Below are 16,510 nucleotides of genomic sequence, written 5' to 3'. Positions count from 1 at the left end.
ATACAGCGATCAAGAAAATATTCATATTTATTGGATTTACCAAATCAATAACTATGCGACATATGTGTACCTATTAGGGTCGCAAACGCTTCCTTATAACTGTTGCATACTTTTTACACTACGAGTTGGGGGTTGTATAGCAAATAAATTAATCAGTATAATTATTCAACAACAAATCAATTCCGCGATGCGTCGCTTATCGCTCAACTAGCCACTGGGGTAGAGAGTAGGGAGGATGGGGGAGGAATCGCATCCATTACCGGCAAGCCAAACAAATGCTAATAGTGCCAGCTGATGCGGCTGATGCAATTCCGCACGGTGGATTGCGGCATCTCCAAAATGCTACGCAGATTAGCTTGCGGCCATTATAAACTGGCCATCAGCAGCTGCGAGCCGTTGAGAGCCAAGGATAGTGGCGTGGCCATCGTTGTCGTGGTCGCGTTTCCGCTAATTGCTCTATTTGGCTGACAGACACTGGCGGAATAGGCCATAACCAGTCCAGCAATCAGGGTCAGCAGGAAAGTCAGGCCCAGGACCCCGCAGCTGAGGCGCCGCACGGTCTGCCACCAGGGATCCAGAGCGAAGGGCAGCAGCTCCTCGAGCGTCAGACCGTAGGAATAGCTGCGAAAGAAGCGGGGAGAGGGCACTGTGTAACGAAGTTATTTTTTAATGAAATGCGACGGAAAGCGTTTACTCAGCAGTTGTGAAAATGGGCTCATAATCCTTTGAATCCTTCCCCGTCGCGGACACGACAATGATGTGCTGTTGCTGCCGGTTCTGATGTCCTTGTTGCGTTGCCAGAAGCGCTGTCTTCTCATTGCAGGACATATTTGCCTTGTGGTATCCTGGATGTGTGCAGAACAAGGGTATATGCAGTTTATATCAGCTTTGAGGAATGAGTTGCAACAATAAATCCTAGTGCATGGCAACTATTAACTTTGACTTTGGCTATATTTATATACTAGAGATATTTCTAAAAAGCTCATCATTTTGATAAATAAAGTTCTAAAGTAGCACCTTGCAGTCACCAAAGTTAACAATAAATGGGAACTGGGTATTTATCAGTCGACACCTTTCTAAGCCCTTTTTCGTGTACGACTCACTCTCGGGTACCGGTACCAGGATTACAAACACTCCCTGCTGGAAATTGCTCCGTTCAGAACTGGCGGACTACTGGCGACTGGCTGCGTTCTGTCGCAACTTTAATTAGCTTGCAGCTGGGTTGTCTCTCAGTCCAATTGCTTTATTGCCATTGCTGTTTGTCTTTGTGCTCGGTCCGGATTCCTGTAAACAACTTTATCTCCACGGGCCGTGTGCTCCGCTCATCTTCCGCAACTGGCGGTTGGTCTTATCTGGAGGCGCTTTTTTGGGGCATTACATAACCGCAGCCGAGCAGTCGCTTCCCCCAGTTTCCCATAGCGATAGGGATAATCCCAAGACTTCAGGAAAGTAAAAAGATCACAGCAAGATCGATCGGTTTAATGTGTTAGTTTATTGGGATTCGGTTGGTAAACATGCACGGAATACATATATTCGAATCCAGTAACTCTAGGGCCTAGGCTCTATTCGATTCGATAAGGTAATACGATAAGCCATACTCCTCCGATTCTTAAAAGATCCTAGCTTTCGTTACGACAACGGGTATTTTCTTATAGTGAGTACGAGTATATATTCAAATATGTAGCTTTCGATAGGGTATTTTCTTATAGCGTGTTGAAGTGAGAAGAGATACGGTTAGTGAGATCGGTGGATCGTCACCCCAAGCATATGCTACACCAATCTACATATGTATGTGGTATTTGATCTTTTCGACTATTTGCATACTTTATCGGTTCAGTAAATACGAGTATATGTTTGTAGTTGCTTTGGTTTTTGGGTAAAATCACATTCATAAGTATACATTTAAAAATGCAGGTATAATTTGAATTCGAAAAACACGATAACAAACAGCAAATGATTAATATTGTACAATACACATACATATTAACTGCTTGGTCTGCTTATCGAAACATATAGATTCGAATCCTATTAACTATGGTACACATACGTAATTTGTAAGTTCGTCAAATGAAAAGGAAATTATATAAACGCAAGCTGAATCAGACTAAATTAGACATATAGATTCGAACCCAATTAACTATCTGTACAACTGATTCTGAAGTTGTTTAAATCAATACAAAATGGTAAAATATCAGGTAAAAAATCAGAGTAAAATGGGACCAATAATTTGCTAAAGTAATATGCTCTTGCTTTTCATACAGATACGCTTTCTACTCCTAGTTTTCTAGAAGTACCTACACCCTATGTCGGAAGCACTTAAATCGTTTTATTTGCCTTTGCCATTAAAGATAATCGTCTATGGGTAATTTGTTTGCATGGTTTCTTATATATCTGGTTATCCTCTCTGTCGTATTGTTACATTCACTGCTCCTCAGCACTTTTCCTATACTATTCGATTTATTCGCACTATATTGATTTCCTTGCCACGGATTTCTTACCCTGACCCTGGTCGTTACAAATAACCGTCTGTTAACTGCATTTTGTAAATTTCGCGATCTATGAAAATCCTAGGAATATTCAGATATCGTCCGAACTTTATTTTAATAATGAAAATAAAAAGGCAATGATTGAAATAAATTTAAAAATAAATTTAATTATAGTATCTAGCAGTAAACGTTGACAGTATAACGTAGTACATTATTATTTATTCATGTTTGTATATTTATTAAATTGTTTTATAGTTCGTATATGTATGCAGTAATTAATAATCAATTACGTCTAAATTTGGCGCAGTTTTCTCAACGAGTTCCCCGTACAGTTGTGTGACCCCAAATATATAATACAAATTTATGCATGTGGCTATAAATATCATTATGCTCCTCTTTCGACCATTAAATTGCTAGAATTTTGCTATATGAAAATAGTACATTATACAAAAAATATGTACCTGCTCGTTACATTTGGTTTACAATCAATTCTAATTATTCTCCTTATTATTTCGGTATTGTTTTGGTGTTTGCCTTAATATCCAGATTTCTCTTCTTCGATCCCAGCGACGTAAGCGAATAGAAAGTCTTTTTTAAGTAAATTGATTAGTGCTCACTGGTAGTTTTCGTAGTTCTTTCTACTGCAGTGTGGACACACTGGTGGTCAATCTGGCTAATCGCTAATCGCTAGTAAGTAGTGCCGCCTTTTGCTTTGGTCAGAGTTAATGAAAGTGTTTCTAGTTGGACTTGTGTCGATAGTGTGTGGTGACTAGAACTAGTTGTCAAGGAGGCCCCTAATCAGTAGTAGTAGTTATAATTGTTGTATTTGTAGTAGATGGCTAGAGGGACTGCGTTTCTTCTTGGCTAAAACCTTTAGATTTCTTCTAAAACTTACACATGTATTAAATTAACAATGGTTTTCGGCAAATGGAGAGACAATATCGAGTTTGGAGTACTGAATCAGATTTAAACTCTAAATCGATTCCGATTTTCCCGTTTTGATTTTATGGGGTCGATTAAGTACAGCCTTTACAAACAACAACAATGACTTAACTTGTACACAGAATGAATAATAAATATAATCGTATTCTTTAGAAAGTAAATTAAGTATATATGGCATAACAGTAAATGATCTCTTTACGGTTACAAGATTGCTGAGCCGTGGCAGCTTTTTTGTATTTACAATTTAATTTATGAATAGAGATAATAATCGTAAAAATGGTTTGTATATAAGCCTGGCTTAAACCTAGTTAAACTTTTAAATTTTACTTTTAGTATTAACATAAATTTTACAGAAGAAATATTTATATATCGCGCCGAGCACATTCATATATATATAAATCAATTTCATAAGTTTACATATAAAAACTGCATCTATAGCATCTTTCGATAGCTTCTAAGTATCGGCTAGCTCTGTCCTTCTTCGCATAGATCGTCTCCAATTTGACGGAAATATCCAACGCCAATGCGAATAACCAAGTCGAAGTCATTCCAACGCGACAGCGGACTCCTTAAACCCGAATGACATCGTAGGCTTCCAGTATGCATATGACTACGTAGAACACCCACAGGAATACCAGGATCGCTGCGCTGATGTACTTGGAGTTTCTCGGACCGCCCAGCTCGGCGCCAATGCCCTTGTGCCAGCGCCGGAACATGATGAGCATAATGGCAATCAGGGCCTCGCCGCAGAAAAGCGCCACGGCAAATCCAATGCTGAAATTATAAGTTGGTTAGTATTAAGGATATGCTTGGATGCTTACTCGTCTGGTTGCTTAAATTGCAGATATATATTTAATTTGATATTAGTTGCAGTACCAATTATTGTGACCATTTTTTTAAGTGCAGGTAGTAAAATTGCTATCATTAACAATCTTTCTATATGTGGTAGCTTAATAAGCAGTACTGCAACTATTACCAACTATTAGCAACTATTATTATATATATTTTTTATTTGTTAAGAAACCTTATTATTTAGTCAGAAATTTAATGATCTACTGTTGCTTTTTGGCCTGCACTTACAGAATAAAAACATGCAACTTCGATTAACTTATTAATCAATCAATAAGAAAACGGTAACGTTTCTCAGATATTTTAATCAAATTTCCCATTGCGCTAACCTATGTAGTCTACTTGCGCAAGTTTCAAGAACATAAATATTTAATTTAATAGTAGTAATTTTGGTGCAAGCACTTTACATATTAAAGGTGAACTTAAGAACAAGGAATACTCACGTCCCCGGCTCTACATTGAAGGTCAACCCATGGGAGCTGTGGTAGACGGCGGCGATGGTCCAGGCCAGGCCGATACCCAGGAACACGTTGACCGCATTGCTGCCCGTGACATTGCCGATGCAATTATCGGCACCCTCGTCATGCTTGGCGGCAATCATGCTGGCGAATGTATCTGGAGGGCAGATGGGAGTCCGGGGTGTGTGAAGGTTGAATTTCAGCCGGCGGTTTGGAGTCACTCACCTGGTATGCTTGTGCCCAGGGCGACAAACAGGATGGCCGTTACCGAGTCCTTGATGTTGAGGGCGCAGCCGAAATAGGAGGCGGCATCTCCGATGATGGCAGTTATGACGCCAATCACGAATATGGATACCACAAAGGTAACGTAGCCGCCGCAAATGTCTGGAGACGGGGCGGTGGTTATGGATTGACTACTTGGACAGAAAAAGGATACTTGCCTGTGGGCGGCACAAATGCAAAGAGAACCTTCCAGAAGAGGCACACGAGGTGGCTCACGTAGCTTAAGCAGCTGGGAACCTCTTCCTCAACATCGTCGTTATCAAACTCACTTTCTTCGGCTGCAAAAGTTGGTTTGCATCATGAAAATGGATTGATTGCAAATTGAAAAATCGAGTTCGTGTACCTGGGATAACGGTGAGGGCATCTTTGAACTGTTCCTTCCAGGACGAAGTGCCAAGGACGGCAGAAACGTTCGCTTTGGCCACCAGCTTGTCGACTGTAGCCTGTATGTTTTATAAACGAATAATGATAATAAACTGAAACTAACCCTTATATACCTTCAAGGAGCTGATATTAAACACCCTTCAGAAAAGGCAAGTCAGAACCCAGGATTGATGGCAACTTTTTCCCAGCTCGCATTACGTATACGCCACCGACAGACAATAAGCACACACAGACCCAAAACAAACAGAACACTCAACGTGTCATTTGGAGATTTGCACACAATTATGTGCTCATTTGCCGTGCACCTGAGCGCTTACCGGTAACTCGATATGGCACTCGGATAAGGACGTGGCTTTCCACCTGGGATTCATAATGGGTGTGACGGTCTCGAATTCACTTCACTGCGCGAATGTAAATGTGAGCTGGGATTTACGGGCCATCAAGTGAATGTGATTGTCTTTCATCAGCATTTTGAAACTATTAGCGTATATATATGCTATCTGAGCTATCCAATCCAATCAAGGGTAATCCACTCACCTTGAATTCCTGGCTCTCTCGGATGCGCACATATGCGGTGGTCAGTTCTCCGTTTCTCGGCTTGCTCAGTAGCAGGATGCGATCCAGTTCGGTCAGATCCTGAACGGCTTTTTTCTCGACCTCCTTGATTTTGTCTGCCAATTCGTCGTCTGCGAGGGAGGTGTTGAAATAGTTAATCAACTGATTTTGATTAAGATTAGTAAACACCGTATTGCATGCAGCCACACCCCCACAACAGAATATCTTAAGTTTAGATGAATGAAAATAGGGTATAACTAGACAGACATATGTAGTTTGTGGTGGCATACAAACGAAGTGGTGACGGGAATAGATAAAGAACGGAGATTAAAGTGGGGTTTTACAAATATGTATATACTTCAACTAAAGCACACATACGCCCCAATTAGTTGGAAACTAATTAGAAACATATGGCGGTAATGGGATGCGGGCTTTAATTGAAGAGGGCGAAGTCAACCGAAGGGGAGGATAGCAAAATCAAAAACTCATTGAAGGACCAACATATCGTATTGAATATAAAACTCTTTAAATGCCCTTTCCGTTTCAGACGAGTGACTTCAATGAGCTTGCGAAATGTTTATGAAAGTGCCATCAGGATGCAATTGGGTGGAAAATAGAAATTGAAAAACTGCATATTAGGCAGACACAGACTTAAGCAAGGTCAAATTGATAGATTGATAGATTGACAGGTTAACAGATTGACAGAACCAGGCATGCAAAAGGTCACATCTTGACATTAGGACCCCCGATTTGAATGACTCACGAGTGGGCTCTCCGGAATGTTCGTGTTTTTCTACAGACATCGACAAAGGCGAATCGAGAATGGATGGTGTATTTTTGGGGGTAGAGTTCAGAGAATCGTTGTTAAAAGGTCTCGAACATGTTGGATATTGCTTCAACAATCACTTTCTAAATATTCAGTTAACCAATATGCGATGACTGTGGTGGCTGGTCTTTAATCGGGTTGTTACATTTAGCTTTGGTTTTAACTCTCCAAAGGATCAAAGCAAGCACACACATACACATATGTAGATACTTGACAAAACAGAACTGAATACATCGACATGGACTTAACTTAGGTCAGAAGGCGTTCACGCTTAAATTATATTGCCTTAGGTCTAGAACACACAGATAATACACGGAAAACGGAAATAAAGAAGGAACACAAATTACGGAAACAAAGCCAAATATCGGTTACTCATCAGCGGTTACGTGTATTACTTACAAATCGATTTGGCGATGCAGAGGCATGTTTGAGTGGTACCGATGATATGGATCGGTATAGATCGGGATCGGATCGTATCAGACCGGATCGGATCGGATCGGATCGGATCGAATTCGAGCAGCAAGTCGGGGCACAGGCACACAACAATGTGGGAGGAGCGGGCACAAGCGCGTTTACAAATGTCCGCCGAGCATAGAGATAACCAAAACATTACCAAAAACTGTGACCTGGACTAACTTTATTTCAATTGAAGACGAACCCGATTTACTTGCTGGATTGGTGCTTTGTTTTGCATTGATTTTTAGTATTACTTTACAGAAGCCTGAAGCTTGCATTTATCAAGTGCGTGGCTGCTGCGTCGAAAAAAGCGCAATTGTTCGGGATAAATGCAGATGCAGATACACAAACACACACACAAATACTCAACGCCTAAACATTCAGATACATTTACGAATACGACACGGATATTATGTAAACGACGAGTGCGCTAATGGTGGTTAGTCGAAAGAAGGAAAAGAAAACACATGAAATGATAATGCCGACCGCTTACTATCATCTTTCTCCACGGATCACTTTTACTGGCATATTCACTATTAACTGAACACTTGAAATGGTCGATCGATCACGCAATATGCAAATATGTGGCGAAAAAAACAGACGTTTACATACCAAAAAATCGATTGAAAAATGATTCCTTATTAGTGTCATCTGCGTGAGGATTGATCATGTGTCATTTGTCATTTACGGAGGCGAGTGGTTCGATTGGATTAGAGAGACAAGTATGGAATGTTTAATCTAGTTTATGTTATGGTCACAAGCAAATGTCGATGGTTAGTACTGGGGATCTATAGGTGGTGGTGCTGCGGAAAAGGGGATATAAATGGACAGGATCTGATATCTGCGGGCTGAGACTAGCATTCGATTTGGGGTTACGGAGATGCGAGTGAGTTATTCTAATCACTAACTTCGATTAGGTATCACAGAAACAACACAATATATATTTTCTGCCCATTGCCAATAATTATATAGTATATCCAAGTAACCAAATAATTATACACACAGGGGACTGGGAAATATTTAAGAGTAAACATAAACAGGAACTGGTATCTTCTATGGTTGAAACATACACAACACCTAAAAAATACGCAATTAAATTATATATATATATCTTATTCTCGTGAAATGGCAGAATTTTCGGGTTAAAACAAAACGAAAAGAATAAAATGAGTTTGCACTTTTTTGCCCGCAATTTCCGCACTCGGTAAAGGAAACAAATGGAGCAGAAAGTAAATGTTACTCTCAAGAATCCGAAACCCGAAGGAGAATTTTCGATTTTCCCATTTTCGTTCCACGTTTTAGCGCTGTACGCTTTCGTGTTCAATTAAAATAAAATTAATTAATGCACAATTCAAGGCTTACGGTACTGAGTGGAATCTAGAAGCATAAAGAACACAAATTAAAGACCAAAAAGTATAAAAGAACCCATGAGTCGATTGGATGGGAAAAGACATACGAAGCCAGGTAACAATTTTGTTCAATTCAAATTGGAATTTCCAATTTATAAAGTTTTCGTTTCTGTTTTTTGTTCTCGTTCATTTGGGCTATTCCACCTGTCTTTAATATCCGGGGTCAAAGCGAAAGAGTCAAAAGAGGATGGAGGTTGGAGCCATGGGATATGGGGCTAAAAGTTGGGGGCTGAAGTGTTGGTGTCCCGGGTGTCGCAGGTTGAACTTCTCAACAGGAGAGATAAGAACTGTGCCGTCTTCGGTGCACTTATGCCGGGCTGCTTTCACGTAACTTGGTTAGCATTTTGGGTGGGTGGAATTCGTGGGACTCTTGGATTTCGGATGGGGTTTCTGGGTTGTTTGGGTGCTCTTTTGCCGCCGTGTGGCCTTAACTCACCTGGTGCCAATCGAGGTTCTCCGATGTGCACCTTGAAGCTGACGTCCTTCTCGTAGCTGCTCTCCTCCAAGATGTACAGATCGATGAGTTTCCTGCAAGAGTTTAGGCGCAGAGATTAATCTTAAATCGAGGACAACAAAATGGGGTGGGGTGTAAAGCGGGTAATTGACTGTATATAAGCCAAGAGCCTTGGCCTCTTTAATTAATGCCATCAACTTGGCCAAAATGGCCACAATCTTGACACTCGAAACGGGGATCAAAATTTATTAAGCAACATTAAATGCACAACTTTGTGCTGCGACAATTCCTATTTCCAATTTTTCTTTAAGTGCATTTTGTAAATAAATACAAGAGAGAACGCTATACTCGAGTTCCTCGACTATCAGATACCTGTTACTCTGTGGGAATATAAATACATTACGAATACGCCCGATTGGACATTTTACGAACATTAATATTTACATTATAAATGTGCTTAAAGGTGACTCGACTTATAATTGCTTTAAAGAATTTATTATGCTTAGCAATTAAATTCAGTGTTTGTTTACCTTCAATGTGGTTTTGTGGTGAGCGATAGCGATAAGTTCAAGTGGGAAAACACGATGGCAAACTTTAAGATTTGCGTATTCAACAGTTGCAGCTAAGCTGCTAGCCACTCATTTTCCTTTTGCTTGCTAATTTCCTTGCTGCCAAATGCAAACCAAGTTCAAACCAAGGTCAAGCCACCCCAATGTACTCCCCCACTCTCTTTGCCTTGTGAACTTTAACCTTTCCGGCGGTTGGCAGGCAGCTGCCTTTCTTCCATTCCAATGCCTTTGCATTTCTCAGCTTGTTATTAAAAGGGAAAAGCACCAGGCGAAAACAGTCACCTGTTTATGACCCGCTTTTTATGGCTCCAAATAAATGTGAAATGCGGCGTACCCACCCACCGTCAGCCATTCATTCACGTGCCTCCGCGAGATTTTCCAGCCTGATTACGTGATGGTCAATAGCCCAATGGGAGGTCGTTTTTCCGGACATTTCAATGGAACCACTGATGATCCACACGGCAACAAGTCCTACTACTCACGTGCTATAAATCTATAAAATTCGTAGCTGCCCATCGTAAATAAAAGCACGGTTCGGACTAAGGGAATTTGGTGGCGTATTAGACTTCATGTGATTTCGCGTTTATGGGAGCTACACTTCTTCGCCTTATCGAATCTTATCGCAATCGATTCGAGCCGAATCTCTCGATAGGCCAAAGTCGGAGTAACCACTAGCCAGGGTCAGTCTTGTGCAAGATGTTCCGCCTGCTGCACGCACTACTGATCGCCATCGTGCTGGTAGCTCATCCCGCTTGGTCGGCTCCGGAATGCGGCCGAACTCCGGAGGAGTGCAAGGAGCACAGGATGCATCCGGATATGCCGGAACCGGAACGACATGGCAAGGCATTCCGGGTGATTGATGGCGAGGAGACCAGCTCCTACTGGCGCCAGCAGGGAGTGGAGTTTATCCAACAGAAGTTGGCTTCTCAGCCGAATAGGCGCCGGGCCAAGAACGTGATCCTCTTCCTCGGCGATGGTATGGGTGTGACCACCACGTCAGCGGCTCGCAATCTCCTGGGCGGCGAGGAGAAGTCCCTCTCCTTCGAGAACTTCCCGTTCACGGGCCTCTCGAAGACATATTCCGTGGATAAGATTGTCCCCGACTCCGCCTGCACGGCCACTGCCTACTTGTGTGGCGTGAAAGGTCAGGAGGGAACCATCGGCGTGAATGGCCAGGTGCCCCGCACCGACTGCAAGGTCATGCTGGACGAGAGCACTCACGTCGACTCCATAGCCAAGTGGGCCATGGAGGCGGGCAAGTGGGCGGGTCTGGTGACCACCACCCGCGTCACTCACGCCTCGCCCTCTGGAGTGTATGCCCATATCGCCGAACGCGACTGGGAAAACGACGCGGAGGTGACTAGCGACTGTGGAGCAGGCTCCGGAATCAATGACATTGCCTACCAACTGGCCCGCGGCGAGGTGGGCAGCAAGCTCAAGGTTATCATGGGCGGCGGACGGAAGCACTTTGTGGACTCCAGCCTTGAATCCTGGGGCAAGCGTACCGATGGACTAAACCTCATCGATGAATTTAAATCCGCCAGCGAAAAGAATGTCTATGTGACCACCGCCGAAGAGCTGGCTGCCGTGGATGTCACCAAAACCGATCGCCTCCTGGGTCTCTTCAACGACGATCACCTGCAGTACTTCATGGAGACCACAGTGGAGAGCAGCCAGCCCACTTTGGAGCAGATGACCCGCAAGGCCATCGAGTACATGAGCCAGAACGACCAGGGCTACTTCCTCTTCATCGAGGGAGGTCGCATCGACCAGGCCCACCACATCAACCAGGCGCGAATGGCTCTGAACGAAACCATCGAGTTCTCCAAGGCCATCGCTGCCGCCCAGGAACTGACTAACGAGGATGACACCTTGCTAGTGGTCACCGCCGACCACTCACATGTGTTCACCTACGCGGGATACTCGGTAAGTGCAGAAGTTATGAGTTAAGAACTATCCGGTTGAGTTGAGCTTGGTAAGAAGACTTGAGAAAGATTGGTGACCATTTGGTTTCTAACCACCTCTACCGTGCTATAAAATCGTGAAATTGTTGTTTACTCAGGGATTTAGGGATTGTGCCGAGGTAAAACATGAATAACATTTCCCCTTTTAGTACCGTGGATCGGATGTATTTGGAAAGACCCCTGCGAATGGACACGATGGCAAGCCATACATGGTGCTGAGCTACGCCAACGGACCGAGCTACGAGAACTTCTACGACGCGGAGACGATGGAGCGCAAGGATCCTACCACGGTGGTGAAGGGAGCCCACGACGATGAGTTTCCCTCGGGAGTGCCCATCGACATGGACTCCCACGGAGGCGACGATGTGCCCGTCTACGCCTTGGGTCCCTGGGCGCACCTGTTCACCGGAGTTTACGAGCAGAGCACGATTCCGCACATGATGGCCTACGCATCCTGTTTGGGCGAGGGTCACACCATGTGCAAGTAGGATGCCATGCCGCCTGGTTGTAACAATTAAGTTTGAAGCTCATTAAATGCAGCCAGTAACCGGCATTTGCATTTGCCTGCACTTGAGTTTATTATGCGAACGCAAACTGCAAATTGAATTAGAACGCTTTCCAGCAAAATTCTTAACTGGGTTATTCCGCGCCAAGTTTTCGCCTTTCGTGCTGGGCGACTTTCTCCCATCATCGCCATCGTAATTCACAGTTTGAAACTCATCAGGACTTTGATGTGCTTGCTCCCTTTCTGACTTCTGGGCCAACTTCTTGGCTCCGGGATTGGGATCCCTTGCGTGCGCACGCCAAGAGTTTGGAGGCCTTGGAAATGTGTAAATTGCCACGTTTTGGGTCGTGCTGCGATGCCATTAGAGAGATTAGCGGGCAGACTCCGTGTAGTGAGAGTTTTGTAATTGTATACTTGCAATACCAATTTTCAGGGTTCTATGAAAATGGCGAGGGTAATTAAAACCATTAAAGAACATGCGTCATCGCCGGCCTGACTAATTTGAAAAATTGCACACAAATTGCCAGCTAACTAGGATTCCAATAACTCTATGCCCGTTTCCACCTCGATTTCCGATTCCATTCCGTTCCGCGCCAAATTATATCCGCACGAGTGTGAGTGCTAGGCGAAGACCTCATTTCCCCATATGACAGCTATTAAACCAACAACGGCAGACCTCCGAGCTCGGAAAATGGAAAGCCCACAGCCCAGAGCCTCCACCACTCGTTTGCCGTGACACTCAATGCCAATTTTGTTGTATTCCCAATGCCCGGAACCACATCCGCCGTTTGATTTCAATGGCAACCACCACGTCGTCGTCGCCCGTTGTTACCTACTCCCATTACTAATCCTCGCGAAGGGGTATGCGACGCGTCTATTGATTTTGCAAAACTACCAAGTGGTCTTCTGACCAGAGGCGGAAGGTGGCCAGCGAGAGAGACATGGTCGAAGACAGCTGGTTAGACGAATGCTCAACCGGAAGGCCGGACCCTTGGTCTGCGGTCATGTCATTCCCGTCTGGTCTGGTCTCGCTTGCGGTCACCGTTTGCACTTGGCCAATAAGTGCGGTTTGAGGATGTCAATATCACTCAGTTGAACAGCTGAAGCTGTTTAAGTTAAGATAGTATTAGGAGTAGAAAATAGACTTGATATGACATCATTTTCTAAAAGCAGATCAACAGATATTCGTGGGCTACAACCCATTTTTAGCTCTCTTGGCTTTATTAAGTTCAGGAAAAACATACTTACTCGTATAGCATTATTTAATTTGTTAAGCATTTATAGCATGGACTAGCATTACTAGTGAAAACTTTGCCACTCAACTACAAGTTTAGGCACAGCGGACTCACCTTTTATTGAAGCAGAACAAGCCGTAAAACTAGCTTTAACCATAAAAAAACAATTAGAATCCTAAACAGGACAATGCAAGGATGGGAAAGAATGGGAAAGCTTGGTAGAAGTTCAACAAAAGAGCAGTGAATAACATTCCCACATGGCCAACTACAAGCCCAAGTCCAAAATCGGACAATTTGGTTGGATGAGCTTGTAAGCCGACGATTAGAGACCGCACCTCTGGATTCCGGATATGTTCTAGCATCCGGCAGCTGCCGCACATCCCACACACAAAGCGTCTCGTCTCAACTGATTGATGCCAGAGCTCAGGCTAATAATCCGGCCGAGAGCTCCTACTGACCCCACCCACCTCTAGTCCTGTCAGTCTGATTTCACGGCTCCTGGAAAGCGCCTCAATTACCTGGCGAGCTTCGAAACTTGCTCCTGTTCGGCATGCAAACCCAGTGGCTAAACTGTCCCCTATCCCCCAGAAATCCCCTGCAATACCCGTATGGTCAAGCACACATAATAGCATTACTTAGTCAACGCAAGGGCGAGGCCAGGTTTGGAAAACTGGGAATGAAAACGGGAAAATGCGGGGGAGGTGGGTAAGGTTGGTTCCGTGCTTGAAAATAAAATTAAAGGAAAATACAGCAATTTGCATAGCAATGAGCGGTGCACAAGAAGGGGAGGTTGGGGTCTGCCTTTCGGCGGGTCTAACCATTAAACCCCAATTGCCAACTCTGGAAAACTTTTCCCTTTGCTCGCTGGTCGTATCCTTCGTATCTGCCCCACTTGGAAATCCCAGCAAAACAACCCACAGAGCGGGGGTAAAACGTCGTTTCCAGTTAAGAGTTTTTTTTCCGAATGACGTTGCGCCTGCATATCATATTATTTGGGACGCAGTGTGGCTTTTGAGGTTTCGTATTTTAAGTTAACTCAAGGCAAAATGTGCAAATCACCTGGGTGATTCTTGGAAAAAATCTTTAAAAATTATTGGAAGAAATCCCTGGGAGCCGCTGGCTAAGCCAGTCGGTCATCGGTGGTGTTGATTGCAATATGCAGCCCCGGGCAGACGGTCAATTAATAATGCTATCTCGATAATTATTAATGTGTTTGCCAGCCGGCGTTTTAATGGAATTTCCAGGAAAAATTGCCGGCCGTGCGGACTGAATTTCGAGAGGGAATTTCAGCGTCAGAGTGATTGTGACTTCGGGAAAATCAATTACCTGTGCCTGACCTCCCTCAAGTTGAGGCCCGTGGGGAATTAAAGGGGAATTAAATGACCATAAACAGTTTGACACGTAGAAATTATAGCGCAGCCTTTTTAAGTTGAATAATAATTGGTGGTCAACGATTCCCTGAAGTTTTCTGCCCAACAAGTGTAACCAGCGTTCAATTATAGCCTGTTCAGGTTAAGTATCACGTTATTTGATACCATAAGTATTTGTGGGTTCTGTTCGGTTATTATGTGTACCAGGCTTTTGACATATTGCGATAAATATAATACGTTCTTAACGCAGATGATTCTGGATAGATAGTGCATTACATTGAGGAGCTCTTGATTAAGGAAATGTCAAAGCCAGAAGTTCCCTCAAGCTGCTGGTCCATTATTTCAATTATTGCGCATGTCAAACATGCATATTCGATTTTCGAGTGATATTGAGTGGCTTATCACTATAAAGTTATGAATTGGTGACTATTGGTGGGCGAGAAAGCACCTCTGGGAAGGTTCAAAGGTCAAGGCTGGTAATTTAATAAATTGAAAACGAAATTGTGTTTATTCCCCGAAAGTTAATCATCGAGTCACCGTTGTTGATACATCGGTCTATCAGGCTGTCCAATATTGACGAAGTAAACGCGAGATTCATTTAAAATTTATCGAAAATATTCGAGCTCCCTGCAATGGTGTCCGTCTATTTTGAGCGCTTTCACTTTTGGTTGGTTAGCGAGGGTTCCCAATGAGTTGTTTGGATTTTAGACTGGCAGTTAAATTGACCCTAATTTGAACAGTCCATCAAAAAACTATCGTTTGGCTAACGTGCACAAACATTTCATAGGGGTGAGCAATATATACCTCCTTAACTATACCATACTTATGTGATATTACCTACATGTCCTTTATCATCCACGGAATTTATAATTTAAGGTCCTTATTAGGCCCTGTCAGTAAAAGTTCATGGAGTAATGGAGTAGAAATTATACATAATTATCTCCTAACCGTCAGTAAATCTATGACACAATAGAATATTTAACTTAGACGTGGATGCAATCACAAAAGTTTTCAAATAAATACATGGATTAACTCCTTATCTGTTTATAAGTAATACTATCGATTTATGATAGCCTTATCTACATTACTATATACTTTAGCTGTGGTGGTATTTTCTGATAGCACAACTCATTTGCAGTACCTAATTATTTAATTCTTTGTTAATTTTCAGTAATGACTCTTGTGTTTAATTCATAACTTCTTTCATTCAGGCACCTCACATGCCCTTTAAACAGTATTTGTCCTGGTAAACACATTGGTTCTACTTATCTCCGGCTTGTCACATGAAATGCACTGGAAAGGTGCGATCTGGACATTCCGATAGCGGCAAATTGAATGCATGTTCGACAAATGAGCGTGACTGGTGACTGGTGAATGGCGACTGGCGACCGGAGTGCGGAACAAAGAGTTACCTTTGCCTTTGGCGCGGGTGTCGCCGCAAAGACAACAAATTACACTTGTTGAGGCGCGAAATTAACAACAAGACTATCTCTGGCCCCACAATCGTATCGGTAAATAATAACCCGCCAGCTAAATGCGGGCTACGCGAGCCATGCCACATGCAGGTGGAGTGGGTGGGTGATGTGGGTGGTGCACGGTGGGTGGTCCCTCGGGACAGAAAAAAAACTTCTCTTTGGAATAGACACTCACACAGCGGACAAGTCACGTGTCGTGTATCCTGGTTCCGTGTCATGTTGGATAACTTAGTAATGTTGCGCTTGTTTCAACTTAAACTGCAAAATATTCAGCCACATCGTGGAGAATTG

The 16,510-nt window shown here is 43.3% G+C and overlaps 3 protein-coding genes across 9 annotated transcripts in view; 1 reads left to right on the top strand and 2 right to left on the bottom strand.

Moving 5' to 3' along the window:
• Positions 1-9: 9 nt before the first annotated feature.
• Positions 10-1,221, bottom strand: LOC6553511. Of its 3 annotated transcripts, none has more exons than XM_026980613.1 (3): positions 1,018-1,221; positions 695-845; positions 10-621 (listed from the first exon to the last, which is right to left on the bottom strand). In XM_026980613.1, exons 2-3 carry the CDS (start codon positions 826-828, stop codon positions 366-368), a joined length of 390 nt encoding a protein of 129 aa, XP_026836414.1. In that variant the 5' UTR covers positions 829-845; positions 1,018-1,221; the 3' UTR covers positions 10-365. The 3 variants fall into 3 exon arrangements, with proteins under 3 accessions (XP_026836414.1, XP_026836406.1, XP_026836404.1); XM_026980605.1 differs by having other exon boundaries at positions 1,104-1,220; XM_026980603.1 differs by having other exon boundaries at positions 695-1,221.
• Positions 1,222-1,473: 252 nt separating this feature from the next.
• Positions 1,474-16,510, bottom strand: part of LOC6553512 (sodium/calcium exchanger 3) — a 38,384-nt gene continuing 23,347 nt past the window's right edge. Inside the window, exons 3-11 of one of the 5 annotated variants that reach the window (XM_026977329.1) lie at positions 9,084-9,175; positions 7,851-7,889; positions 6,720-6,749; positions 5,939-6,087; positions 5,361-5,460; positions 5,176-5,295; positions 4,961-5,119; positions 4,721-4,892; positions 1,474-4,202 (exon numbers count right to left, since the gene is read on the bottom strand). In XM_026977329.1, the coding sequence (XP_026833130.1) occupies positions 3,998-4,202; positions 4,721-4,892; positions 4,961-5,119; positions 5,176-5,295; positions 5,361-5,460; positions 5,939-6,087; positions 6,720-6,749; positions 7,851-7,889; positions 9,084-9,175 (1,066 nt within the window). In that variant the 3' untranslated portion in view covers positions 1,474-3,997. The remainder of the gene's footprint in view (positions 4,203-4,720; positions 4,893-4,960; positions 5,120-5,175; positions 5,296-5,360; positions 5,461-5,938; positions 6,088-6,719; positions 6,750-7,850; positions 7,890-9,083; positions 9,176-16,510) is intronic. The other 4 variants (XM_026977331.1, XM_015154895.2, XM_026977344.1 and 1 more) reach the window with 4 other exon arrangements.
• On the top strand, positions 10,350-12,203 carry LOC6553482 (membrane-bound alkaline phosphatase). Its single transcript, XM_001979323.3, has 2 exons — positions 10,350-11,596; positions 11,784-12,203. The coding sequence occupies exons 1-2, from the start codon at positions 10,367-10,369 to the stop codon at positions 12,120-12,122; spliced, it is 1,569 nt and encodes a 522-aa protein (XP_001979359.1). The 5' UTR covers positions 10,350-10,366; the 3' UTR covers positions 12,123-12,203.

This window comes from Drosophila erecta, unplaced genomic scaffold, assembly GCF_003286155.1.
Source record: "Drosophila erecta strain 14021-0224.00,06,07 unplaced genomic scaffold, DereRS2 tig00000000-arrow-pilon, whole genome shotgun sequence".
Taxonomy (NCBI): domain Eukaryota; kingdom Metazoa; phylum Arthropoda; class Insecta; order Diptera; family Drosophilidae; genus Drosophila; species Drosophila erecta.
Note: the sequence above shows the minus strand (reverse complement) of the source record. Positions and strands in the feature narration are given on the sequence as shown.